Source organism: Canis aureus, chromosome 5 (assembly GCF_053574225.1).
Source record: "Canis aureus isolate CA01 chromosome 5, VMU_Caureus_v.1.0, whole genome shotgun sequence".
Classification (NCBI taxonomy): Eukaryota; Metazoa; Chordata; class Mammalia; order Carnivora; family Canidae; genus Canis; species Canis aureus.
Genome location: NC_135615.1, coordinates 81,568,546 through 81,596,109, shown reverse-complemented (window position 1 = coordinate 81,596,109; position 27,564 = coordinate 81,568,546). Strand labels below are relative to the sequence as shown.

General features: G+C 60.0%; 1 protein-coding gene and 1 long non-coding RNA gene across 18 annotated transcripts in view; one reads left to right on the top strand and one right to left on the bottom strand.

Moving 5' to 3' along the window:
• Positions 1-27,564, top strand: part of ARHGEF10L (Rho guanine nucleotide exchange factor 10 like) — a 158,738-nt gene that overhangs the window by 61,984 nt on the left and 69,190 nt on the right. For 12 of the 17 annotated variants that reach the window (XM_077899421.1, XM_077899415.1, XM_077899420.1 and 9 more), the window contains 6 exons: positions 9,549-9,631; positions 11,731-11,817; positions 15,535-15,704; positions 20,042-20,158; positions 22,946-23,054; positions 25,640-25,746. In XM_077899421.1, coding sequence (XP_077755547.1) covers positions 9,549-9,631; positions 11,731-11,817; positions 15,535-15,704; positions 20,042-20,158; positions 22,946-23,054; positions 25,640-25,746 — 673 coding nt within the window. Of the gene's footprint in view, positions 1-9,548; positions 9,632-11,730; positions 11,818-15,534; positions 15,705-20,041; positions 20,159-22,945; positions 23,055-24,558; positions 24,754-25,639; positions 25,747-27,564 lie in introns of those variants that run through there. The other 5 variants (XM_077899426.1, XM_077899425.1, XM_077899429.1 and 2 more) reach the window with 3 other exon arrangements.
• LOC144314847 (uncharacterized) lies at positions 13,581-24,448 on the bottom strand. Its single transcript, XR_013380710.1, has 3 exons — positions 22,756-24,448; positions 19,945-22,135; positions 13,581-16,357 (listed from the first exon to the last, which is right to left on the bottom strand). It is a non-coding gene; the product is annotated as an uncharacterized LOC144314847 (long non-coding RNA).

Sequence of the window (27,564 nt, the reverse complement as noted above, 5' to 3'; positions counted from 1 at the left end):
AATGGTCGTGTTTACTGGGTGCCACGCACGGGGCTAAAGGCCCAGTCCCATTGACGCCTCCCAGCCTCCCACCTCCTGGGAGTGGCTGTCCTTACCCATGACACAGGTGGGGAAGCGGAGGCTCAGGGAAGCCGCGTGGCCAGGGTTACATACAGATAGTGCATGTTCATTCAGAATAGGGCCGGAGCCTGGGCCTCTTCCCCCGGGGGCTGGGTGTTTGACCCCTGCACTGCCCTCCAGGGATGTGCTGGGGACTCCAGGTCCAGAACCTCAGACTGGTGGTGGCGCGGGGTGGGTGGCTGATGGAGGTGGTGGCGGCTGCATATGGACGATCGACTGTGTGTTTATTGGGGTGCGAATTGTGCCTCCTGAGAGATCTAACTTTGCCTCTGGTTCTTAGGAGAGTAGTTTGCAAGAGGTCAGTTCCATAGACTGCCCCCTGGGGAGCCACGCAGAGTGGCCTGGGCTCCTGCCTGTGTGTGATTGTGGGCAAGGCCCCGTCCGGGAACAAGCGGGAGCAGAGTCAGGGCAGCCCCTTCCGACTGGGGGAAGGGTGTGGAGACATGTCTCCCCCTCCCCCCAGGTACCCACCCCCAGGCCAGCCCCCTAGGGCGTGGGTGTTTAAAGTGGGGACTGCCAGGCCTCAGGGGAGCCCTTAAGGCCTCGTATTACATGAATGATGAGCACTGGACCACAGGACACGTTCAGTGTCTCCATGAAGAAGAGTGTGGAAATGGGGTCTCCGAGCCTGGGCTCTAGGGGCCGGGAGGGAGGCCAGTGGGATGGGGGCTCTGGGTGGCGGGGTGGCTGGTCCTGCTGATCCTGGCAGTAACGACGAGCTAAGTGAGCCCCACACGTGATCTCTCCTGGATCCATAGCCCCAGGAGGTGGGGTGATTGGACTCGCCCACTTTTTTTTTTTTTTTTTAGGATTATTTATTTATTCATGAGAGACACAGAGAGAGAGAGGCAGAGACACAGGGAGAGGGAGAGGCAGGGTCCCCGCAGGGAGCCCAGTGCGGGACTCGAGCCAGGCATTCCGGGATCATGCCCTGAGCTGGAGGCAGACGCTGAGCCCCCCAGGCGCCCCTGGGCTTGCCCACTTTTTAGGAGAGGAACCGAGGCTGGAGTTGAGGTGGCTTACCCGAGGACTTGGGGAGCTGCAGTGTGGCCGTCTGTTGGAGCCTGCGGGGTTGGCCCTTCCTGGGAGACTTTGAAGCCCATGGGCTCAAGTACCCCGACCTCTCCCGGGAGGCGTCTGGCTGAAGAAGCAGCTCAGAGCACAGTGATTGCAGGAACGAGGGCGTGTGGGTCGCTGGCTTCCTGTGTTTTCCCTGGCCTCTGCCGCACCTCTTCCCTCCGAGGGCACTGGCCCCCTCTGGAGTTGTTTGCTTTTTCTGCCCAGCTTTGCTGCCTTCCCACAGGGCCCCCTGCAGCCTTAGTATTTCCTGCTGGGTCAGGCTTTTGGCTCCTGTCTGGGCCACAGGGATTCTTAGTGGCTCCCTGGAGGTACCTGTCCAGCCCCTTCCTGGGTATCCAGACAAGATGGACTGAGTCTCTCACCTGGGCCTGGCCTCTGGGGAAGCAGTTGGGCAGCTTGATTCCTGGAAGTGCCAAGGAGCCCCGTCCTCTCTGGGCACATCAGGTGCTGGGAGGGTCAGGCCAGGCACTGGAAACAGCGTTCGAGCAGAATGGAAATGGTGCTCGAGGCCTGTGGCTTTTGAGGTCCATGGGCGTGGGGAGCGTGGGGGGTCTTGGGAGGGTCAGCAGGACAGAACTGGAATGCCCCCAGCCCCAGAGGAACTTCTCTGTGGCAAAGTCCGTCACTGGGTTATCACTCAGGGCTTTCCAGATTGCTGAGCCCCAGCGTGGGGTAGTTTGCAATCCCACCCAGGCTTGCCCTTACTCTCACTGTTTCTCCAAATCCGGAGCATTGCCAGCCTCCTGTGTCCTATCCTGAGGGGTCCATGTGGGACCTGAGGCCTGGCGGAGATCAGCTCCCCCCACTGGATTCCCTCGTGAGAGGGTTATGGGGACCAGACCCCTATACCATTAGAGTCCTCTCTGACCCCTTGCTAGTCCTGAAACGGGAAAAGCTGTGTTTGTTTTTGTTTTTCTTTCCTCTCCACCTGTGGTTACGAGGGGGTTTCAGCATCTGAGCTGTGGCCTTTGGGTCGCAGTATAAAAGTACCAGCACAAAAGCATCCAGGATAAAAGCCATACAGTCTCTCCTGGAAGAGGTACCTGTGTGCCCATTCGTTGCACCGAGTGCCCCGGTCAGCAACCTCGTGACGTCCGGCCCTGGGCCTCTGCAGCCATAGGATGCTGCTTTATTCGACTCTCATCCCTGATGGGGGGCACAAAGTAGGCCCAGTACTAATAGTTTACATGTGCACACGCGTTATAGTTCCTGTACATCTCACTATCTCACTGTGGTTCTCACGGCTGTGGTGGGGAGGATAGTGCCGCCCCCCCCCCCCCCAAGAGCGCCAAGTCCTGATCCCCAGCACCTGTGAACATGTTACCCTTCAATGGCAAAGGGACCTGGCAAATATAAGTTAAGGATCTGAGATGGGGAGAGTCTCCTGGATTCTCCGGGTGGGCCCAGTGCGATCACAAGGGTCCTTAGGAGAGAGGCAGGAGGGCCCAGGTCAGAGAGAGGTTACAAGATGCCACGCTGTGGGCTTTGAAGATGGAGGAGGGACCGACCGTAGGCCAGCGGATCCTGACTGCTTCCAGAGGCTAGAAAAAGCGAGGGGTACGATCCTCCCCAGCGCCCCTAAGGGAGGAGAGCCCTGCTAACACTTTGCTTATACCCCAGCGAATCCCATTTTAGACGCTTGACCCGTGCAACTGTAAGACAATACATCTGGGTTGTTTCAAGTTACTAAGTTGGTGGTAAATTGGCACAGCAGCAGCAAGAGGAGGCTAACACACCTGGAAAGAGGCAATGTTAGGGGTCCCACTGTGCAGACCCGGGGGGGTGCAGTCCCCGGCCCAGGGGTGGTGGCGCCTGAGCTCAAAGCCAGAGGGCGGGGCTCGGTTGGCGCTTCCCCCACCCGCCCAGGACGGTGCCAGGGTGACCTTGGCCAGTACCCCGCTGGCTGGCTGGCTGCCTGGGCGCCCTCTGCCCTTCCCCTCCACCCCCATCCTTCCATCCCACACACCATCACGGAGTGCGACTGATGTGCAGTGACCCAGGCGCCGGTCCCTGCCCTTGGGGAAAGGGCGCTGATATTCTGTGCCAGGCTGTATCATTTTCCTGTGCCAGATGCTGTTGCACGGGTCTACCTGCCTTATCTCGTCAATCCTGACGCCCTCGGAGGCGGCCGCGGTGACAGTGCCCACTTTATGGATGTGGAAGCAGGGCAGAGGGGACACGGCATCACCCTCACGTCGTCGTAGAGCTGAGATGATGTAGAGCCCGGGCTGATCCCCATTGGCTTCCAGAACTGGTGTTTAGCCCGCCGAGGTCTGCCGCACGGATCCGGTTTGGGTCCTTCCCGCCCTACATGTGGGCTCCACGACCTGGGACCCCCTTCTTCCCTGTAAAGCGGGACGACGGACCAGCTGCTGGAGCCATGGGGGGAGGAAAGGAGACCCAGGGATTGATGCTCAGCTGGAGAGCAGCTGCCCGCCGCTGTCCCCAAGGGTGCTGGTCTGTCTGGGGCCGACCCAAGGGCACGCGGGACCCACGCTGGCCAGCGCACAGCTTAACGTTTCCAGAAATACGTGTCCTTCCCCCTTTTTCTTTCTTATCGTGGGCACACGTGTGTACTGTAGAGAAACAAGCATATAGAAGGGTGAGAGGGCAGCCCGGGCGGCTCAGCGGTTTAGTGCCACCTTCAGCCCAGGGTGTGATCCTGGAGACCCAGGATCGAGTCCCACGTCGGGCTCCCTGCATGGGGCCTGCTTCTCTCTCTGCCTGTGTCTCTGCCTCTCTCTCTCTCTCTGTCTCTCATGAATAAATAAGTGAAATCTTTTTTTTTTTTTAAAGAAGGGTGATAGACTAAAGTGACCTTTAACCCCCCCCACCGTGCGTCCCTGTCTGGCCTCTTCACTGCATAGATCTGCAAGTGTATATATATATATATATTTTTTTATAGAACTGTGGTTTTATTGCACCTGCTGCTTCATGGCTCATTTTCTGCCCTAATTGCAGATCGTGAGCATTTTCCTGTGAGAACCTGTATTCTTGTTCATCGCCCCCCGGACTCTTGATAAGTTACTGCTGGGGGTGCAGTGCCTGCCCCCAGCTGCCCTGACCGCCGCACCCAGGGCCCTGCAGGTGTCAGGGAGGCGCACGCACCCCGGAGCAGAAGGCCAGAGGCGGGGTCCCCGTGGGTGTCCTCAGCTGTGTGTTGGGAGGGTGTCCCCGGGGGGCCTTGTCGCTCGCTCCGCAGGGAGGGCTGTGCTGTGGATACCCAGCTTCCCCTGGCGCCTCCTCACTACCCATTCAGGAAGTGGGTTTGTGACCATGCAGGAGGTGGCACGGGACAGACGGACTGGGTCCCGGCCCCCTTCTGTAGGAGAGTGACGGCCAGGCTGTGGCTGCGAGGAGGCGCATGCGTGCAGGTTGGGGGCGCTGGCCTGTGACCCACCGTCCGGGGCCCTGTAACTGGACCAGGGATGGAGGGGAGGGCTGGGGACGGGAGGCAGCACACCAGGAGCATTTATCAAGTGCCAGGCCTTCTGCTAAGTGTTTCGGCTGCTTTCTTTATTCCGTCCTTCCCAGCACCCCGAGAGGGAGGCATTGTTGCCCTGTTTCCCAGAGAAGTTATCTGGTTAATCCTCGCTGCGGGGAGCAGAGGCTGTTACTGCCCCCTCCGCGGTAGCTGTCCTGGCACGCCAAGCCAGGCAGCAGAGCTGTGGTTTGGTCCCCGGCCTGTCGCCTCCGGAGCAAAGGCTCCTTCACCCCTGAAGCCCGCGAGCCTGGCTCTCGACGCTGGCTGCACGCAGGAAGCAGCGGGGAGTTTAGGAACGCGGGTGCCCGGCCTCCTCCAGCCCAGCGGCTGGGTGTCCCGAGCAGGGGCGCCGGCCGGTACCTGCTGCGGGCTTCCCGGGAAGGCAGGGCAGCTGCTCCGAGTCATCTGACCAGACGATCTTTCACGCGTTACATAAACTGGAAAGTGGCCAGGGCCGAAAAGAACTCTGGCAGTGGGGTTAATCTGGGTTTAATATTTTTGTCTTTCAAAAAAAAATATTTTTGTCTTTCTTTTGTGGCTCTTGGACTTAGGGGCAGTGGCCATGGCGGTGGTAGATTTCTGGGGGTGGGGGTGGGGGGGTGACGCTGTGACCAGGACCGTCCTGGGCAAGCCCTGCTGTCAGGGCCTCATAAGGCGGTCGTTATTCGGGTCCTTTCTCTTCCCCAAAGGTGGGATTCTTTCCTCCTTTGCATTTCCCATACGTTGTCCTGGAAAAGGCCCTGGAATGTCCCGCGTGTGCACGTGGGTGCACGTGTGTGCGTGCGCAGGGGTGTGAGCCCACCCCAGCCTGCCAGGAAATCCTCAGGCAGTTATGGTTCGGGTGGTCTCCCCCACCGTGGAGCCCCTGGGAAAGAGATCCTGTGGGATCTGCTGTCCCTAGAGATTCACAGAACCTCGGGGCTGGACCAGCAGCTGCAGGGGTGGGGGCACTGCCGTTCTCTGCAGTGGGGCTTTCGTCTAACACAGGCCGGGTGGGCATCGGTCATCACTGGGCGGGGCCCCTGGGCGCCGGGGCTAAAGGAGCAGGGCAGCCAGGACAGGGCGGGACCCTGCTGTCCCGGGGCACCCACTGCCTCACCATCCCTGACTTTTCTCTGGAGATCGAGGAGGTGGGCATAGCAGGCGCTTGGAGCTGCGTGGTGGCCTTCTTGACCGCGGTCTGGCAGACGGTGGACACTGGCTTTGGGGGACCAGGAGGTGTAGTTTCTTTTATCTCCCACCCGCTAGTTTTCAGTGAACTCCCTGTTCTCTGCTCCTCTCCAAGGACTTGGCTCCTTTCCCCTGCATTCCGGTGGCAGTGGGTTCACCTTGTGAGACTCATGTCGTCTTGGTGGCGGGCCTTTTTCTCAGGTGTGAGCTGAGAGGCATTGAAAGTTCAGGAAGCTCAGATAAGCCTGAGATAAAGGGCCTCTTACTGCTTTTTATGGCTCTTTGATTATCTGGAAGCTTTGGGGAGGTCCCCGGAGGAGTGTGTGCTCTTGGGGGGGGAGGAGTTCTGGCCAGGCAGCAGCTGGGAGAAGCTGCCTCCCGTGGCTGCAGAATGGGGCCGTGGCCTCGCTGGGCAGCTGGAGGGGACCAGGAGGAGGAGGCACCTGCAGCCCCATTGCCATGCGTCCTCCTCTTCCCTTGCCTGGGAGGTGCCTTTCCCCTCTCCTGTCTGCTGAGGACACCTGCTACATCTGGCGGGCAGCAGAGCGGGTGTGGAGAGCAGGGCTTGGCGGGCACATTGCAGCTCTGCCACCTGCTGGACCTCCATTTTCCCATCTATAAAATGGTCCCGATAATACACGTGCTTGTGCTCCAGGGGCCTTGCTCACGCATTCAGCACGGCACAGGGCAGAGAGTAGGTCCCAGCCAAGTGCAGGGCAGGGGTGGGTGGTGGTCCCCAGCGGAGCCTAGGAAGACCTGTCCACGCACAGGCCCGGGCCTTTCCCCGCCCTCGGGGCTCCCAGTCTCTCTGCTTGCCTCAGCCGTGGAGGCAGTGGGGGTCGGCACGAGGGTGACTTCTCCACGCTGTAAGATTCCCCGCTCCCCAGCCCAGGAGGGCAGAGACTAGCTCCTCTCATCGTGTAGGTGGCTTGGATCGACACTGTCCTCTTACGGAGACCATTAGCTACAGGTGGCTGTTTAAAATTAAATTACTTAAATAAAATTAAAACATGAAGTTCACTGTGTTTTGGTGACGCTTAGCCCGGAGGCTCATGTTTCAGCCACTCCTGGCTTTTGGTGTGCCATAAATTATTTCCAGATCCCTTCTAAAGCTGCCTGACCTCACCCAAAAATACCCACTGCCCTTGACGTCACCTTCAGAGTTCACCCAGGGCCTTCTCGTGTGTTCTCTGGTGGAACTGCCCTGCAGCCTCGGAGCTGGCGCTGGCTGTGAGGATTTCTCCTGGACAGAGACCCGAGCTTGCGTGTGGCCGGTGCTATTTCTCTCCTCGCCTTTAAAAGAAGGATGTCTGAATAGTCAGGCGAGGTTCAGAGGCCTGATGACACAGCAAGTCTGTGATGTAGTAGAGTAAGTGCCACTCCCCTCCCCCCAAGTGGTCTGGTGTGAGAAGCCGAGCTTTGTAGGCAGCCCGCCCGCCCGCCCGAGAGCCCAGCTCCTTCTAATGCACCGAGCGAGCGACTTCGGGGAAGTATAACCGAGTCTCTGTGGAGTCTGTTTCTCCACCTGTGGAATGAGGGTAACGCAGCCCCTGCCCCGTCTGCGTTCCCGTGGAATGAAGTCTGAAAATACAACGCACGACAGGTGGCCCGCAACAGGTGCTTCGTAATGGTCCCCGATCGTCATAGACGACAGGTCACGGCGAAGAGAGCCTGTGCTTGGGACCCTTTCAAGCCCAGCCGCCAAGCTCACGTCCACTTGGCCTGGAATGCTTTGGTTCTGTCCTGGCTAGAGGACGTGGGGGCCCAGGGAAGCCGTTGTTAGGGGTGGGAGCTTAGGCGGCTCCCTCCAGCCCAGCACCCCCTCCCGGTCTTGCCCTGTCCTGTCCCTAGTTGGCTTGGGCACAGCGTAACTGGAACACGCTGTCGTCCTCACCCCGGGGTGACACTGCTGGCTTCCAGCAGGAAGACGGGAGCAGGGGATTTGCTCCTCCAGTAGGGCGGGTCGCCTAGACCTGCGCTGTCCTGTACGGTGGCCACTACTAGCCACAGGTGGCTCTTGAAAATTCAATGACTTAAGGTGACACAAAACTCAAAGTTAAATTCTTTAGTCGTATCAGCTCCGGTAACTAACTTCCACAGGTCACATTCCCAGTGCGTAGGAGCCACAGGTGGCTCACAGGCTGGCTGATAGGACGTTCCCGTCGTCGTCATCGCCGCATCTGTGCTCTGCCACCCGAGCAGCAGTGCAGGAGGCCACTCAGGGGCCAGGCAGGCTGGCTCCGCGGTCTGGCTCTGCCACTCGGGCAGTGTGATCTGGGGCAGGATCCTCTGCCCAGGGCCCTCGAGGATGCAGGATCCACATCTCGGCCGCTCACGGGAGGTGCTCCCGCCCCGTCCTCCTTCCAGGCCCTCCGCACGTCCTGGCATGTGCCTCCCCTCCTCCTCCGGGACTCCGGGGTGCTCCAGCCGGCTCCTGGCAGCTGTGGTGGCTGACTGTCTTGGGCTGTTCAAGTTGTCTCCCCTCCGATTGGCAGGTGTGGCCTTTGGTTTCTTGAGGCTGGGCTTAAAAAAATAAGCAACACCACGCTCATTCTGGAATAGTCTTAGATTTACAGAAAGGTCGTAAGGAGTTGCGTACACCCACCAGCCGGGTTTCCCCAAGGCTCACATCTTGCACGACCACGGGACATTGCTCAAAACTGAGAGAGCAGGCTGGGCGCCGAAACTCCAGGCTTTATCCACATTCCACCACGTTTTCTTCTTACCCCATTTTCTGTTTTGGGATCGTTAAGTCTCCCCTCGCTTTTCTTTTTTTTTTTTTTTTTAAATTTTTATTTATTTATGATAGTCACAGAGAGAGAGAGAGAGAGGCAGAGACACAGGCAGAGGGAGAAGCAGGCTCCATGCACCGGGAGCCCGACGTGGGATTCGATCCCGAGTCTCCAGGATCGCGCCCTGGGCCAAAGGCAGGCGCCAAACCGCTGCGCCACCCAGGGATCCCTCCCCTCGCTTTTCATGGTGTTGGGAGTGTTGGGGAGTAATGCGCCGGGTTTGCAGAGTGTCTGGGTCTGTCTGGTGCTCTCCCCATGATCAGACTGGGGATGTGGGTGTGGGGTTATAGCGCTGCCGAGGAGAGATGCCCTCTCATCACGTCCTGTCGGGCGCACGATGTCTGCACGACGCCGCTGGAGATGCTCAGTTGACCGCTTGGCCGGGCTGGTGTGTGTCGCCTCACTAGTTGCCCCAGTGTCTCTGCCGCTGGGCCTGTAGGTCCAGCCCATCCTCACATGTGGCGGGGACAAAGCTCTGCCTCCCTGTCTGGTCTAGTGAAGCTTTGCATGACCTTGTTTCTCACAAGAGGCAGGGGTCCCCCAATCCTCACCCCTATTTTGCATGGGGAGAATGGGAGATGGAGAGCCCACTGAGGCTGCCCGGGCAGAGGGATGGGCACCCTTGCTGGGAAGACCCCTGACCCTCATCACTGGTCTTCCGGTGCCTTCTCAGGATGGGGAAACTGAGAGGGGGAGAGCTGGCCTCCCCAGGTCTCCTGACTCATGGCTTTGGGGGCAAGTGGCTCCTGGCCCTCCGCCCACCCTTGTGCTTCACGTTCCCTATTACCCTGGTGAGGGGCTGCCTGAGGCTTCACGGAGCCAGCTGGCCTGTCCCTCCCCGCTCAGCAGCACCATCCCGGTCCCTGCTGGCTCACTGACACCGTTTCTTGGCCCACACGCAGGGTGCCACCAGTGGTGAGCAACGGGGATGCTGCTTTCTCCGGGGTCCGGCGCTCCAGCTGGAAGCGGAAGAGCTCCCGCCGGAGTAAGTGTCCCCTGACCCCGTCTTAGCCCAGGAGGGTGGCACGGGGATAACCTCAGAGCCCCTTCTTCAGGCCCAGAGGGCCGACGTGGGCTCACACGTGCCACAGGGTCATCCTCACTGGGCTGCTGCTCTGGGCTCGGTGGCAGCTCTGGGGTGGACCGGCCACTGCCCATGTGGGGGAGCTGCCCCCATTTGTTGCCTGATGAGAGCCGTGGTCCAGGAGCTGATCATGTATTTGACCGTTTATCTGTTCCTCAAATACTCAGAAGCTCCTACAGCAGCGCTGATGGGCTGGGGGTGGAGTGCCCTGGTGCCCAAGATGAGGTCCCTCTGGGAGCAGAACCAGCCACAGAGGCAGGCAGTTTCCTCTCAGAGGGCAAGGTGCAGGGTGAGGGGAGGGGGAGGGGGAGGGGGGAGTGAGGAGAACCCATGGGTCCTGAAGGCAGAGCGGAGGGAGCAGGGGTCAGGAAGAGAGCATCCAGGAAGGAGCCACCTGTGCAAGAGCCTGAGGCCCAGCCCGAGTGGAGAAGGGACACCTGGCACCTTGGGGAGCAGCTGGTGGAGGGTAGCCCCCAAGGGGGGATTGGGGTGAGGGACGCTGCCTTGTTCCCAGCTCCCTCCGGGCCTCCCAGCCATGCTTTTCTGAAGGCAACGGGGAACCAGGAGAGCCAGAGATGCTGTGGGGTGGGGGTGAAGCGGGGTGGGCTGCAGCCCAGTGAGGAGGCTGTCCAGGAGAGGAGGCTGATGGCCCCAACCAGGGACCCGGAGAGAGGGGAGCATGTGGGGGAGGGACGGGTTGGGGGGAGGATTCACAGGGCTCGCAGTGGGGATTCCAGGGCTCATCGGCCTGTAGGGTGAAGACAGGCTCCCGTCTGGGTGGGGACTGGTTTTCCAAACCCTAGCTCTGGGCAGGGCATGCGGTGGCACACCCCTAAAGAGGGGCAGAGGTTGGCCACACAGTTTTGAGGGGTTGCACATCCTGGTAACCACTAACCGGGAGGCAGAGTGAGCACCCTGCCCTGCTCGTTGCCCGCCCAGCAAAATGTTGGCAGAGGGATGTGTTCATTTGCTGAATTTTTCACCAGTCAGGACCCTGCTGGCTGAGTTTTGGGGGGCTTCTCCTTAACCCCACTTTCCAAATCTACCCCCCCCCATTCCCTGTACTCTGTAGGGCTGCTGTGCCCGGTCCACCTCTGGGTGGGAGGTAGCTCCTTTGGGGGTAATCCTGAGGGTCTGGGCCGCTGAAGATGTTCCGGGGGCCAGGGCACAGGTGCTGGGTGGGCTCCATGCCCCCTGCAGGTGCCGGGAGCCTGTGCAGCATCAGCCAGTGGGAGGCGGGTGGGGGTCTGCCATCCTCCCTGGGAGGGTGCGCTGGAGGGTGCCCTGGAGGGTGCGCTGGAGGGTGTCCTGGAGGGTGTCCTGGGAGGGTGCCCTGGAGGGTGCGCTGGAGAGTGTCCTGGGAGGGTGCCCTGGAGGGTGGTGTGCTGGAGGGTGCCCTGGAGGGTGCCCTGGAGGGTGCGCTGGAGGGTGTCCTGGGAGGGTGCCCTGGAGGGTGTCCTGGGAGGGCGCGCTGGAGGGTGCACTGGAGAGTGTCCTGGGAGGGTGCCCTGGAGGGTGGTGTGCTGGAGGGTGCCCTGGAGGGTGTCCTGGGAGGGCGCGCTGGAGGGTGCACTGGAGGGTGCCCTGGGAGGGTGCCCTGGAGGGTGTCCTGGGAGGGTGCCTTGGAGGGTGTCCTGGGAGGGCGCGCTGGAGGGCGCGCTGGAGGGTGCGCTGGAGGGTGCGCTGGAGGGTGCGCTGGAGGGTGCCCTGGAGGGTGCGCTGGAGGGTGCGCTGGAGGGTGCGCTGGAGGGTGCCCTGGAGGGTGCGCTGGAGGGTGCGCTGGAGGGTGCGCTGGAGGGTGCCCTGGAGGGTGCGCTGGAGGGTGCGCTGGAGGGTGCGCGGAGGGCTGGGGGCGGGGAGGAGCCGCGGAGCCGCGTTCCGGGAGAGCGGCCCGGGCGGCGGGCGATGGCGGCTGGTGCGGCCCTGCGGTCAGCGGTGACCCCGGCAGCCCCTCCCCGGGCGCCCCGGCCGCCTGAGCGCCCCGTCCTCTCCCTCGCTAGCAGTCGACCGGTTCACTTTCCCCGCCCTGGAGGAGGATGTGATTTACGACGACGTGCCCTGCGAGACCCTGGATGCCCATCAGCCCGGTAGGCGGATCCGCGCGCCCGGGGCCTTGGGGGGGGCGGGGGCGGGGCCTGGGAGGGTCTGCTCGTCCGCTCCCCCCCCCCCCGCCCCTCCCTGCCCCTGCCCCTTACCCCTGCTCCTCCCCCCTGCCCCTCCCTCCCGCCCCCTGCGCCCTGCCCCTCCCTCCTGCTTTCACCAACCGTTGCTGCGCCCTGGGCGGGTCCAGAGCCGGTGGGGGGGGTGGGGGAATTGTGGCTGCAGAGGAGGGGGTGGGGCAAACCTGCCTGCGCTGGGCTGGGCGCACCCCCAGCCCCCATAGTCACCCAGCCCCAGAGCATCACCCAGCCCCAGGGGGGAGGCACGGCCCCTGACTGTCCCCAGGGACAGCGGCCTTTGCCTGAACACATCAGGCCAGCGACGCTGCAGGTTTTGCTTGCTGGAATCTGCAGGTATCCTGGCCCCATTGTCCAGGAAAGGAGACTAGAGGCAGAGCTGGGATCTGAGCCTGGTTATTCAGACTCCCAAGTGTGCTGCTCTGTCCCCTGCCCCAGCAGGATTCGGGTGGCATCCTGTGACCCATGATGACTATTTGCTCCCACTGTTCAGCCAACCCCTTGAGGTCTGCAGGGCAGGGCTGATGGCTCCGGTGACAGTTGCATTGAGAAGTTAAGCCACCAGGTGCAGATCCCACGGCCTGTTTTTGAGGAGCTTCTAGTCTGATAGGGGCGGCCCACCATCCTTGGGCTGTGCACAGTCCAGTGGGAGAGACGTGCAGACAACATCACAAGGCCCCAGGGCCCTCAGAGCCGCACGCCTGACTCCTGTTCCTGGAACAGGGACAGGTGGGCTGACGATAAGCACATCCCTTTAGCAAGCCCCAGAGGTTCCGGGAACATCCCTGCTTGTTGCTAGTTTGAATCCAGGCAGAGGAGGCGCAAGGGCACAGTGCCTTGGGGCAGTGGGGTCTGGTCGGAAGGTCCCAGATCTCAGAGATCTGAGTGGCTTGGATTTAGCTCCCTTAGGCTGTTTCTCCCCCACCCCCGCCCCCAGAATCAAGTCAAACAACTTATCGCTAGGCCCCAGGCTTCACTGGACACTGATATGTCATCCTGCAGTTGCTAAAGGAGGTGGCCAGGATGTCGGCTCTGAGCTTTCAAACCCAGGACGGTGACCCCCATCCCAGGGCCCTCGCCCTCAGGGCTGTGGGAGGGCTGGGAGCCTGAGGCTGCGGCTGGCCCTCAGTGGGTACACTGCACAAGCAAGACTGGTGCTATTTGTTTTAGACCTGCCAGGGCCCAGCACCGACCTTCACGAACTGCTGTGGGCTCAGTGGGTGCTCGGAGAGGAGGCCATCAGGCAGAGAGCAGGGCCCCCCATACAGCCCTGGCTTCAAATCCCAGCTCTGCCATTGGTTAGGGCCTAGGGCTTGGTTCCCCTGGGCCTTGGCTTCTTCATATAAAATCAGAATATCATCCTGACCTTATGGAATATCATTCTGATGCTTTGGGGGGTGTCATACCAGAGAACTTCAGCTTCGTCTCTCTGGACCTCAGTCAGTTACATCTGTATAATCGGGGCAGTAGTGGGGACCTCCATGGCTTGGGAGGATGCCGTGAGATAACTGGCACAGAGCACTGAGCCGGTGGCCACGGTGTGCGCTTGGGGAAGGGGAGCCATTAGTGAAGCCTGAGGCCCCAGGAAGCAGAGGGTGGGAACCAGGACCCCTGTGAGGCCCCTGAAGGCTGAGGATTTGGCTCAGATTTAGAATCTGGTGACATTTTCTTTATTGGAGATAGTCTTTCTTTCATTCATTCATTCATTCATTCACTCACTCATTCATTTAAGAGAAAGAGAGAGTTTACAGAAGCAAGGTGGGGAGGGACCAAGGGGGAGGGACAAGCAGACTTCACTCTGAGTGCAGAGCCTGACGTGGGGCTCGATCTCAGGACCCTGAAATCATGACCTGAGCCAAAACCAAGAGTCAGTTGCTTAAGCACCTGAGCCGCCCAGGCGCCCCTGGAGAGAGTATTTGTAAATGAGCCCAGGCGATGATCGGGCTGGGAGGCCTCAGCAGAAGGCGGTGTGGTGACTGGTTGGAGCCTGGCCTAGGAGTCTGCAGCCCCTTCTCCGTGCTGTCTGACCTTGGGCCAGCCACCTGTCTTCTCCAGGCCCCTGTGTTCTTGTTTTTCTAATGAGGTGATTACTTGCACCCTATCAACCTTTCGGGCTGCAGGAAAATCCAGCAGGAGATGCGGCACCTGCAGATGTAGGTGGGTGGGAGGCCGGGGTCATGGAAGTGTAGGGAGGTAGGCACTGGAGATGCTGCCTGGGTTCTTCCTCAGAAGGAGCCCCAGGAACTGGGCTCTGCTCCTCTGCTTATGGGTCAGACAGTCAGCCCAGGCTTGTAAAGGTCACAGCCTGGTCACCAGCTGTTCCAGTCCCTGGAGACATTAGTCACTATTATTTTTGGCTTAAAAATAACTTTATGCTCCCTCCTCATCCTGAGACCTAAGTCCCCAGCTAAGCCTCATCGTGTCTGTTTGTTCTTTGGTGCCAACCTCCCAGACCCCCCACTCCCTGGCGTTCATGTGGGGTGGACGTGGGGGCCCTGGGTCAGTGGGATGACACTTGGGCTCCCCCAGAGACCCCGTGATCAAGGACCAGCTGCTCTTTGCTGAGTGCCTGCCATGTGCTAGGCTCTTTGCTACAGCTTTTGGTTCATATTTTATTTACTCGACCTTATGGCTTGCTATTATCACCATCTTGCAGAGAGGTCTCCGATAACCAAAGCTCCCTGTTCTGAGCAGATTTTTTTTTTAACCCTTCATGCTATATTTCTTGTGCATGGACAAAAGCATCTTCATCTTTGCGTACCTTTTGGGGTCTGGCCTCACTTTTGTGGGACCTGCAGTTTGGTTCTTCGGGTGACAGGCCAGGAGGTGGAGCCCAGGAGGGGTGAGAGTGAAGCCCGTCTCTGGGATGGAGCTGGGGCTACCTGGACAGCGGCTTTTCCACCTCTGCTTTGAAGCAGCCTCACTCCAGAGGTGACAGGGACCATGGGAGTGGCCTGGCTCTGGGGAGGACCTGTCCCTCCTGGCCAGTGGACCTTTAGCTCTTGTCCCTACTTCCCCTGTGGGGCTTAGGAAGACAAGGGGACACTCCAGGATGCTGGGTCAGGCACGCCCCCTGCTGGACCATCCGGGACCCACACGGGAAACTTAGATTTGGGGTGAGGGGTCCTTCATCATTTAATGCTCCTGAAAATTTCCATTTCGCCCCTGAGGATGCTGGGGCCAGAGTTCAGGGCCCGAGGCAGGATTTGGTTTTAGGTCTTCTCTTTCCTGCTCAGCGGGTGCTCGGAGAGGAGGCCATCAGGCAGGGAGCAGGGGCCCCCATACAGCCCTGGCCATACATTCTCAGAGGCCAGGATGAGCACTCAGATCCCAGAAGAGCAAGACTGAGGAGTGGCGGGAGGGAATTAAGGAGGTTTTTGTGTGCCCGACTCATTTCTTGTGCCTTTCCGCATTTTCTCGTGTCCTCCTCACTTACCGGGTGGATGTTGTGTGGTCATCACCTCTGTTAAATGGACAAGGAAACAGAGACGGAGCTGCAGGGCCAAACCGCGACCACCCCCCACCTCCCATTTCCCACCCCCCACCCGCCTGCCTGGGGTAGAAATTGGGTCTGGTGGGCTTGTCACTGGAGCCTCGGCTCACGAGGTCTGTCCCTCGGCCCCGCAGGGGTGGAGAGGAACCTGCTCTATGAGGATGTGCACCGGGACGGAGGGCCCAGGGAGGCGGAGGACCTAGGCTGGAGCTCCAGTGAGTTCGAGAGCTATAGTGAGGACTCGGGGGAGGAGACCAAGCCAGAGGCAGAGCCTACCAAGCACCGAGTGTCCTTCCAGCCCAAGGTAAGGGGGTGGGCTTCTCTCACCCCAGCCAGGGCGCTGGGATGCCCTGGGGAGGCGGTAAGGAGGGTGGTGAGGGCAGGCGCAGACTCCTACCCAATTAGTGACCCCCAGGAATGTGCAGTGAGAGAGGACGCAGCCCAAGTTTCCTGAAAACGGGAAATGATCCCATCAGCATTGCTGTTTGACCTCGGAGAGCCCTACACCTGGAATGGGCGTGGCTACTACCTGGCACAGGTGCTCCCCCACCCGGTTCCCATGGCAGCCCTGGCAAGGGACCATGATGCTCATGGGCTCAGGTCTGGCTGCAGAATCACAGGCTCAACACAGGCTTCAGGCAGCCCAGCCAACCGATGAGAGTTGGCTCTTAGATCAAGTCAGCTTGGTCTCCCTGCCCCGCGGGGTGCATTCTGAGAAAGGTCCTCGACCCGTACAGTCCTCCGCCCTGGGCAAGTGAGCAAGGGGGCAGGAGCTGCTGTGGTTAAGACACAGTTGCCCAGAAGGCCTCTTTCCGAGGTCTTTTAAAATGCCATCCGTGCATTGGTTTCTGCCTGGAACGGGGTTCATTCTGCTGGTTTCATGGAGGAAGCCGAGAAGGCCAAGAGGAGGATGGATCGTCTGCTTCCTCCTGAGACAGGCTGCTCCTCCCATCTGTCCTGTAGAAGCCACCAGAAAGCAGATTCTGTTCAGGCTGAGAGTTGGGGTTTAATGAGAGCACTTCTTACAGGCAGGCCCTGCCCAACCAGAGGTGACGGGGTCCCGCTCAGCCTCCTTTTGAAAAGAAACAGGCAGGCAGACACCCAAAGGAGGTACAGGGTTAGAAGGCAGGGGCCCCAGGACTAGGCTGGGGTTATGGGCACCTCCTGTCCGTTTCTGAGTTTGGGGATCCCCCCTGGAGGAGGGATGCTGGCCAGAGCAGCCCTCACACCTGAATCTTCAAATCTTCAGGCAGACTTTCCTGAGCCCAGGGGGGCCTCCCAAGGCCTTGAGAAGCCTGGGAGTTGAGCACGTCTCTCTTGAACCAGTCTTGGGGCTGAGCCTCTGTGGCTGGGGCCCTGGAAAACAGCTTTGGTGTCTTGCTGGGATAAAGTTAAGCATCTACGATACCTACTGTGTGCCCAGTCATTTCTTAGGGTGTGGGCCGGGGTGCATGGGAACGGGAAGACCCAGCCCAGGCCAGGCAAACCGGCATGGCCTAGGAGGAGATACCACATATGAAGCAGTTTGTCGAAAACAAAGCCCAAACCGCCTTTCTGTAAACATGAGCCCAAGGATGTAGGGCCACAAGCCTGACACGGGTGGGATCTAACAGCCCTGGTCAGAGCCGGGCTTCTCTGGCTCAGAAGCTGGAGGGGCTGGGAAAGCTGGCCCCAGCTGGAGTCATGGCCTGGGCGGAAGCCCAGGAATGGCCCTGTTCCTTTCCTGTTCTGGGAAGGGGCAGCCTGCACTGCTTTAGGGGGAAAGGGCTCTGGTTATGAAGCCAGCATGGCACTGGGTCACCCCTCAAGGTAAGGGCAGGACCTGCGCCTCTTGGCTTGGTTGGGGATACTGGGCGCAGGAAGTGCTTGAGGCGGGGCCATGCCTTATTCTCAGCCTCTTGGGTCCTCCTTAGTCCCTTCTCGGAGGCTTTCCCGGCCCCTGGCCTTCTTGCTGGGTCCCGGGAGGGAGCCATAGACGTCTCCCAGGGGGCAGGGGGCATGGAGATGTTGAATTTGGGCTCCCCAGTGCTGGTCCTCTGACTTGCACGGGCATCAGGATCACGAGGGTAGCCTTGTCTGCGGTGCTCTGCCCTCCTGAGCTGCTTGGGGCCCACCTGCTTCCGTGCCTCGCACTGCAGCGGCTGCGTGTTTGGGGGCTACCTCTGCTTGGCTGTGCCTTGTGTGTGCTGTGGGGCCGCGGGCAGCAGAGATCTGGTGGTGTTTTACCCTGTCCTTGGGAGTCTGACGGGGGGCCTGGCCCCCCATCCAGCTGCAAGAGAGCTAGTGTAGTCCCTCCTTCAGGTGTCTTGGAGGCCAGGCCTCAGCAGGTGGATTTTTGCCAAAGAAGGTGCCTGAGGGGTCTACAGAGGGACCTCCTGGGACGCGCCTGACCTCCATGTAGGCAGGGGCCCGATCCTGTTATGTTAATAAATACCTGCTGGTTGCAGCCCATGGTCAGTGGGATTTTTTTTTTCCAGTTATGGAATGGACTGCATCGGACTTTTCCTTTTTCTGACTATGACCTCTTCGTAATTAAGGTTACTGTGATGCAGCTGGCCAGGGCGCTGGGCAGAAACGCCAGCTCTGACCCCAGCCTTGCTCACTCCCCTGCTTGGATCTGGCCAGTCTGCAGCTGACCTCTGACCCTGGTTCTTCTAATCCTGAGCGAGGCAGAGGGGCAGTGCAAAGCCAGGGACTTTATGATTTTATTGTATCAATTTACAGATGAAACAAGACTCAGTTTGAACCCCAGCCTCTCCAGTGTTGGGGAGCCTGAGTAACTCTCCGAAGGACCTCTGTCCTGCTGTTTCTTTGCATTAACAGTAGTGAGCATCTGCTTAGTGTGGCCAGTTTATAAAGCAGTTCATAGGACTTTCCTAATACCCTAGAGTGGTTGGTATTATTTGCATTAAAAGTCATTTTACTCCTCAGAGGTCAGAGAGGATAAATGATAAGGTTAGGGTCACGTAACCAGTAAGCAGTAGAGCTACGACTCCATGTCACATCTGATTTGAAAGAAGACACATTGTCCTTATGTCCATGCATGCATGCATCTGTCCATCCACCCCCCATCCATCCACTCACCCATCTATCCATCCATCCATTTGACCAACTATTCATTCATTCATTCATTCATTCATTCATTCATTTATTAAGATTTTGTGTATTTATTCATGAGAGACACAGAGAGAGAGGCAGAGACACAGGCAGAGGGAGAAGCAGGCTCCATGCAGCGAGCCACAGGACTCGATCCCGGGTCTCCAGGATCACACCCTGGGCTGAAGGTGGCGCTAAACCGCTGAGCCACCGGGGCTGACCCAACTATCCACTTATTTAACAAATATTGAGCACTTATAATTTGTAAGGTAGTGTAATAATAGCTTCCATTTCTTTTGAGCACTTACTAAGTCCTGGACCCTACATGTATCGCCCATTTAACCTTCTCAGTAACTCTGTGAAGTAGTTATCATCCTGGCAACTTTGCCGGTGAGGAAGGTGTCCCTCAGAGAGGTAAAGACATTTTTTTCAGCTAGTGACTCGCGCGCGTGGGGCGATTTGAACGTAGGCCTGCCTGCCTCCAGAGTTCATGCTCTAGGGCCCTTTACTCGTCTGCTCTGGAAGTAGTACTGTCTTGGCTTTCTGTATGCTTTACCAAATATCACTATTGCTCACGCTGCTGAGGCATTTCAATGTCTATGTGTTTGTCTCTCCATCCATCCACCCACCCACCCATCCATCCATCCGTCCATCCATCCATCCATCCATCTTCCCAGATAGTATGTAAATTAGCCAGCCACCCATCCTTCCATCCAGTTGTCCACCTACACTCCCCTATCCCCCCCCCGCCCCCATTTACTGGTTCCTTCCTCCAGTGGTGTGCCAGAGCCGGCTCTTCCCAGCTCCCAAGATCTAGGAACCAACTGTGTACTCTCTTTCCAACTCCACGTTCCGCGATGTCACACTGGTAGTTTGAAGTTTGCCACGGTAGGAGTGTTCACACCATGGAAATACTACAAAGCAGGGCTCTTCCTCCCGGGGAAGCCCGCGTCAAGTATTTACCAGCGCAGCCCCGCTTCCATCCGTCCGTCCACCAGTCCCCGTCATTCATCTGACTGTTCGTCTGCCCATCCGTTTACCCAGCTCTGCAGTCATCCGACCAACTTTATCCATTTGCTCACCTATCCATTTATCTGTCCACCCATCCCTCTATTGTCCATCTGTCTGTCCAGCCATCCCTCTGTACACCCAGCCACCTTCCTATGCATTTGCCCACCATCCCCCTGCCACCCACCCATCTCATGACTCACCGAGGACCTCCTGTGTCACCAGCCCCACGCTGGCCCCTGGGATGGGGGGATGCCTGAGACACAGTCCTTGTCTCCAAGCACTCTTCTCTTTCCCTGAGTAGGGCCTGGCCAGTCCCTTCCCCCTGTCCTTCCAGCAGCCGGGACCCACCCCCCGCTGCCTACTACGTGTTGGGGTGGGACGCTGCTGGAGCCGATCCCCGGCAGGGAGCCCTCCCCACGCCCCACACCCCACCTCACCTGGTCTCCTTTCTCCTCTGTTGCCCTGTTTGTCTCCTGCCGTCCCGCCTGCTCCTCGCACCTGCTCTCCCTCTGCCTGGCTGCTTGGGGGCTCCAGCTTTCTCCAGACCTGACTAGGCTAAAGGAGAGATGCGCCAGGACTAAGAAAGACATCTTGGCTTTAAGAGCTGGGGGGAGAGACATGCAGGCGCTGAAGCACAAGTACGATTGTAAGGTATTGTCTGTCCCCCCCGCCCCGTGTCCCGGCTGGGGCCCTGCAGGGGGGTTGCTGAGCCCCTGGCTGCATCGCACATCGGCGCTGGGGCCGGGGGTGCTGGGAGTCGGCACGCGTGCCCCTGCTCCCCCACTTCTTGCCTCTCTCTCTGGGCCAAACCTTAGCTGCCTTCCGGAATTCCTGGGTGGGTCTGTGGACCCGAGGGCCTGCAGAATCACCAGGGTGCTCTGGAGCGTGCAGACTCCCGAGCTCCGTCCCCAGAGATGCTGGTTCCGGAGGTCTGGACTAAGGCCCAGGGATCTGCCAATTTGATAACCATGGCGGGGGGTTAGGGTCACGGTCTGAAAACATTGGAGCAGTGAGCGATGCTGGACGTTCCTGCCCCTCTGAGCCTTTCAGAGAGATCCAGGGTAAGGAAGTCTGTAGAGAAATCACAGCACCTTCTGCTCAGAGGCGCCTCAGACTTGTGGATAATGATGACCTCGACAGCAGGAACTTCCCTTAATCGAGCACCTACTGTGTACTATGGACTTTGGAGGCCTGCAGGCCTGGCTTTGAATCCCAGTCCCACCACTTCCTGTCTGTGTGATCCTGGGCAGGCCTCTTGACCTTTCTGAGCCTTGGTTTCCTGACCTGTGAAATGGGGGCTTCGACAGTACCAGCCCCCCAGCTGGGTAGAAGAATTCGGTGAGCTCAGACCTGTAAGGTGCTCAGTGCTGCGCTTGGCACCACTGAAGAGCTCGGTGGCTGGTGGCCACTGTGGTCTGTGCACCTGACGGTTCTGTCCCAGGGTGTCCGGGAGGCAGCCGTCCTACTGCTGTCACTTGGCATCAGTGAGGCTGGTGAGTGAAGTACCTGGCTGGCGGTCGTGGCGCTGGGCAGCGGCAGAGCTGGGATTCAAACCCGGGTCCGTGCATGCCAAAGCCGAGTGGGCTCCATCCTGCACCACTGCCCGGTTTGTCAGAACCCACGCCCTCCCCAGAGGAGGGGCAGAGACACTTTCTAGTTTGCACGGCCTTTGTATGGACACACCACGGGGGCCCTGTGACCCGAGGTGGGCAGGCTTCACTTCTCAGAAGGCCAAGGCCCACAGAGGAGCAGGGAGCACGTGAAGCTCAGAGTCTCCCACCAGGGTTCTCGCCCTGGCCTCCGCCCCTGGAATCCGACCCCGGCCCAGCCTCTGCACTGTGAGGATAGGTGGAGGCTGCAGGCTGACTTGGGGGCCCCTTCTGGGGTGTTCAGTGGTTGCTCTTTCTTGCCCGGGGAAATGCCAAGGGAAGACCACTTTGGGAGTTTGTAGGATAGCTTTCTGACAGGAAAGGACTGGGGTCAGAGCAGAGGTTTCTAATCTGGAGGTTGTGGACCGCCCCCCGCCCCAGCTCCCCAGAGGAGGGCGAGCATCTTTGTGCAGTCTCTGGGGTTGTCATCTGTCCTTCTCTCTAGGTTATCACGGGTGGTTATGACCCCCCCAACCCCCACCCCAAGATGCGAAGAATCACAGCTGAAAAATTGTACCATTTAGATGCAGGGAGGCCCCGAGGACTTCCCCCTTGCCCCTGCTGTTTCCAGAATGTCAGCATTGTTCCTGAAAAGCCACCACCCTGTGCCCTAGGCCTAATACCCAGTGGGTTATTTTTGCAAGGGCCCAAGGGGTGCCAGGAGTGGGGCCCCGGGGCTTGTTTGCAGGCCGGTGATAGCAAGGGCAGTGACCGGAGCCCCCCAGAGGAGTGCACCCACCTTCCTCAGGGAGCCTCAGGAAGGAGAAGAGTGTTCCAGAGAGCTGCAGGGGCCATTCCGACGGCCATGTGGCCATTTAAATTTAAGTCAGTCACAATGAAATACAGTCAGGACTCTGGGTCCTCAGTTGTACCAGCTGCTCTTCAAGTGCCAGGGGTTCCTGTGGCTGGTGGACCCCAAGTGCACACAGACGGGAGGCATTTCCATCACTGTAGGAAGTTCCGACCCATGGCACTGACCCTGTGTCGGGGAAGACCCGGAGGTTGGGGCTGGGGGCTGTGGGGTGCAGGAACCACCTAGGGGTCAGCGGCTCTGTTTGCAAGCCCTGGCTCCCCCCGGTGCTCGGGGGACCGGCTTCCCCGCGCCGGGCCTGCCGACCTCCCAAGCCTCCCATGCTGCTTCGCTTGCCGCTTGGTGTCTGTGGGTCCCTCCCCACATAGGGGCAGCTGTTCCCCACCCAGTGGCCGCTTCAGCCTCCTCTCCGCCTTCCCAGGCCTTGGCTCAGTAAGAAACTTGGCTGTTTGGGGGGCAAGGGAGGGAGGGTTCCTCACTTGGGTTTGGCAGATGGGATAGGGGTGTGTACTCACTTCCCCTAAAGTAACCACTGACATTTGCACCGGTCATTTTACTGCTCAGCATGCTTCCCTGGACTCTGTCCTTAGTCCTACAGACCCTGGCACAGCTCGGTAGGGAAACTGAGGCTCAGTGACGTTAAGTGACTTGTCCCGAGAGGTGTAGCTGGGATCTGAACCCAGGCCTCGAGTCTTTCCCCGAAAGGGAGATAGTCGGGTAAAGGCCCCTTCTTGCTGATAAAGAGGTTCCTCCAGGTGATCCCTGGGGGCACAGATGCCCCTTCTCACCTTGTCCCGGGGTGTCTGAGCCTGGCTGTCCCTCTTGGCTTCTGCTGCCACCTCCTGGGAAGTGAAAGGGCCCTGGGGTCTTGATGTGGGCAGCTCCGGCTGGGAGGCCTGGGTGGGGCTGGTGGCCCTTGGTGGCAGGTGTCCCGGGCCTCTCTCGGCTTCTCTGATGAGCCCCTCTGCCTTTGCTCAGATGACCCAGCTCATGAAGGCTGCCAAGAGCGGGACCAAGGATGGGCTGGAGAAGACGAGGATCGCCGTCATGCGCAAAGTATCCTTTCTGCACAGGAAAGACGTGCTCGGTGAGGCGCTGTGGGGCTGGCTGGCAGGAGGCTCGGGGCTCAGCTCTGTGACCCCAGGGACGGGTGGGCAAAGTCACTTGGGGTCTGAGATCCTCTGATGGTAGGGGTTGGGGACTGACCCCCCAAATATCACTGGCTGGTCCCAGCTCGTTTCCCATCCTCTGGCAGGTATGACCCACCTCTTTTTGGGGGCGGTGGGACCCCTCCCTTCAGCGTCCCTGCCCCTGGTCTCTGTCCTGGCAATCTTGGCCTCCTGCCTCTCATGCTGCTCGGCTCACCCGGCCTCCTCTTTGAAGGCTCCCGCTCTTCCCTTCCTTTATCCACTGTCCATCTGTCCACCAGCCAATATTTATTGAACACCCACTAAGGGCCGTACCCCGTGCTGGGTGCAGGGCCACCGAGATGAACGAAGCGGCATTTCCTCTGGGACTTCCTGGCGCAGTGGGGGGCAGGCCTATAAACAGGAAGTGACCACAGTGGCTGACAAGCAGCGGTGAGGAACCATGGCAGGAGCTTGGAGGAGCCCAGTGCACGTGAAGGGTCAGGGAAGGGCTGAGAGCAGGAGGACGAGGAGACGCAGGTCAGCCAGGTGGCAGGGAGGGGGGCAGGGACCGGGTGCCCCGGGCAGAGGAGCAAGCCTGTGCAAAGGCCCGGGAGCGGGGCAGTAGGAGACATTCGAGAAATGATCTTCGCATATGTCAACATTTATCGAGGATTCACCGTGTGCTGGGCGCTCTCGTGATCTTCCAGCTCCTTGCTTCATCCTTGTAAACACCAGACCGTGCATAGGACTGTCCTGTTCCCATTGGGAGATGAGCCAGTAGGCACAGGGAGGTGGCAGAGGCTCCAGGTGGCTGGAGTGAGGGGTGGGGGCGAGAGATTGGCGCCAGGCCAGCCCAGATATTCAAGCCAGGGAGAACTTTGAGACTCGGTGCCCTCCGTTTTCTCATCTGTACAATGGGGCTACTGTGGCACCTCTCTCCGCGGCCGTGGTGCGAAGGCCCGAGGTAGCGCGTGGAAAGACCCTGGCGTGGCTCCTGGCTGCTGTGTGGCAGATGTCATCCTCCGTAGGCGGTCACTCAGTGGAGGTGTTTGGTGCTAGGACAGCCCCTCGCGGTGTGGGTTCAGATCCTGGCTCCAGGGCCCCCTGGCTACGTGACCTTGCTTAGTCCTTTCCCTCTCAGAGTGGCTGGTTCTTCATCTGTGAAATGGGTTTAACCCCACCCTTGCAGGCACTTGATGCAGCACTAAACCTCTGGGGGAGCCCTGGCCCCCGACGAGGGAGGGGACAGGCCGAGGAGCCCGAGGAGACTTGGTGGAGCGGCCCGGAGGCAGGACAGGGTGGCCAGGCTGGTTGGCTGGGAGCTGTTCCTGGTCACCGTCCCCACCCCCAGACGGGCCGGGCTGCCAGCAGGCTCTCCCTAAGCCCTCCCCACCCCGCCCGCCAGCCCGGAGCCTTGCCTAAAGTGACCCTCCCACCAGAGGCGTTATTAATAGCCACGGCAGGGCTCGGATCACTGGCCAAGAATGTTACCCAGTGGCGCATGGGCGAAGAGGAAGCCGCGGGGCCGGCGGCTGGGGTGGGTGCGGAGTGATGCCCGGGGTACCATGTGGGCCGGGCAGGAGGGCCTTCACCACCCCCACCCCCACACTGTCGTCCGCTGTCCCTCCTCCTCCTCCTCTTCTGTCTCCTGCTCAGGTAAGGGCCTGCCTGGGTGTCCCTGCCCCCTGGGCCCTTGCTCAAGGGTCGCCGTCACTTCTTTCTTCCTGGCTCCCCCGCAGCACCCTGCTGGCCGCCACCACTGGGTTTCAGAGCACGAGCAGCTAGGGTCCCGTCTCCCTGCGCCTGCGTCTCTCTTGTGGGGACAGAGCCCTGCACTCTCCCTGACCTCCGTCTTTCCGTCGGCCCCAGGCTCTGTCTCCTGCCCTCCGTCCCAGAGCTGCCCCCAGTCTTGTCTGCATTGTCTAGTTGAACTTTTTCCCTTTGGGTCGATCTACTTTTTTTTTTTTTTTTTTTGGTTAAAAACACACAGCCAAACACCCCGTTCTCTTGGGGCTTTCTTCCCCCTTTGGGCATCCAGAAGAACACTATTTTTAGTGCATAGTGATGGAGACACGGACGGCCTGGCTTTTGCTGGGCCAGAAGCAGGCGGGTCTGAGCAGGGACAGTGACTTTGGCAGAGTCCTTCCTGAGAGCTGGAGCGCCAAGGCATGCTGCTTTGTGCTCCCTTGCTCTCCCCCCTTTATTTTTTTACTTTATTTTTTAGAAGATTTTATTTATTTATTCATGAGAGACACAGAGGGAGGCAGAGACACAGGCAGAGGGAGAAGGAGGCTCCCTGCAGGGAGCCCGATGCAGGACTCGATCCCAGGACTCTGGGATCATGAGCTGAGCAGAAGGCAGATGCTCAACCGCTGAGCCCCCCAGGTGCCCCTTCCCTTTATTTATGGTCGGAGGAGCACAGCAGTGAGTGACCCTCTGTGGCCCCAGGACCCTGGCCCAGGGTGGTTCCCAGCTCCTGGGGTCTGAGCAGGGTATGTTATCCTTGCTTTTGTATGTGTCACCGACCTGTCTGACTTTCCAGGTGACTCGGAGGAGGAGGACATGGGGCTCCTGGAGGTCAGCGTCACGGACATCAAGCCCCCGGCCCCGGAGCTGGGCCCCATGCCAGACGGCCTGAGCCCTCAGCAGGTCTGTGGGCAGAGCCGGGGGTGGGGGTCTTTAGGGGAAGGGGTGGTTGGGGTCCCGCGAGTCCGGGCCTTGAAGGGGGAAGTGCCAAGCGGGGCCTCCACCAGCGTCTTCTCTCCTCACCAGCTGCACAGACTTCCAGATTAGACCCTGCAGGTCCCAACTCTTGTCCCCGGGGGTGGTGGGCCTAGCATTTGGAGTGCTTGCTTCCCACCCCAGGGTGACCAGAGAACTCCCAGCTTAGCGTTTCACACGAAGGTGTCGTTTGCAGGAAGGGGCTGCAGTGACAGAAGGAGCGCTGAGCTAACCCAGCTGGGGAGACTCGGGAGGGGCCGGCCCGCCCTCCGTCCACGAGCTTCTCCCGGGCGCTGGGGCCTGTGGGCGAGGCATGGGGACCCGGTGGCTGGGCTCTGGGCCCACGCAGAGGCATGTCGTCAGGTCGGCTGTGCCAGCCATGAAACGGGGTGGGGAAGCCCCTGACTTGCCGCAGCTGCAGGGACGCTGAGCAAGTGGTGGCCGGGCAGCAAGCGCCAAAAGGGGTTTGCCCCTCCTGTGGTTGGCAGAAAATCCTGATGTTTGGCCTTTTTTGGACAACCAGGGGGATGAGATGTGGCCACACCTCGTGGTCCCTCTGCCTGGCCACCCCTCCCCCGGCACTGAGGTGTGACCCCTGCCCCTGCACCGCGAGCCCCTCGGAGCTGTTGGAGCCGGCGTGAGCTCCTCTTCCTGGCCTTGCCAGGTCTCTCTCCTCAGGAGCCTCTTGGTCTCCTGATCGGGCAACAGACACTGTAGGCCGGTGGTTCCCAGAGGGGAGTGTCCCCGCCGGGGTGTTCGCCGTGTCTGGTGAGGCTTGTGGCTGTCACAACTGGAGGCGGTCCTGGAGGCCTGTGGGCCGGGCCCAGGGAGCTGCTTCTGTCCTTCAGTGCACAGGACAGTCCCCACAACAGGGAGTCGCCCGGCCCGAGTGTCCACGTGCTGGGGTCAGGAACTCTGCTCTGGGAGTAGCTTGGGCACCTGGGGACCGTTGACAGAGCACCCGCTGGTGGGGGTGGCGGGAAGGCTGGTGGCCTGGCCCGTCCCAGAGCCACCGGGCTGTGTGGGCCGTGGGCAAGCCTGGGGGACAGTGGGGATTGCTGGGAAGGGCGTGCCGGGGGCAGGATGGAGGCGTCCGGGAGGAGCAGGGGGACATAGTGGTGGGGACCTGGACCGATGTTCAGGGCGGCTGTCGGGGCACGGTGGGGTCGGTCACCCTCCCAGCCACGGACCAAGTAGACAGGCTCCTGCCTCAGACACCTCTCCACGGCGCCTTTTGTGAGCTCTGTCCTGGCTTTGGGGGACAGCGGAATCACCTGGGATGCTCTAAAAACCCCGATCCCCAGGCAGTGCCCCAGATGGACTCAATCAGGTTGTCTGGGGTGGCGGCTGGGTGACAGGAGTTTTAAAGATGCCCACATCCCCCCCACCGCCCCTGCCCCCTCGGCGCTGCCCACCTGTGCTGGTCAGGTGTGCTAGGCGGGCTGCACCTGAGGGCATGTGGGTTTGGGCAGAGGAGAGAAGGGGCCAGCGGGAGGGAGCGGGGAGGGGCGGGGTGTGTGGCTTGCAGCGGAGCCCCCTCGGTGGGTGGGAGGGCGCCCAGCCTGCCTGGGGCAGAGGGGTTGGTGGAGGGGGCATCTACTCGCAGTGGGAGCTGAGATCTCTGTTCTACCTCAGAAAGGATTTTCTCCTCGAGTTGTCCAGGGGTGGGGGTGCCGCCTGGCCCCGTGGTTCCCTGTCCCTGGATGTACGTGAGCAGAGGCCTGGTGGGGCACTCGAGCCCCGGCA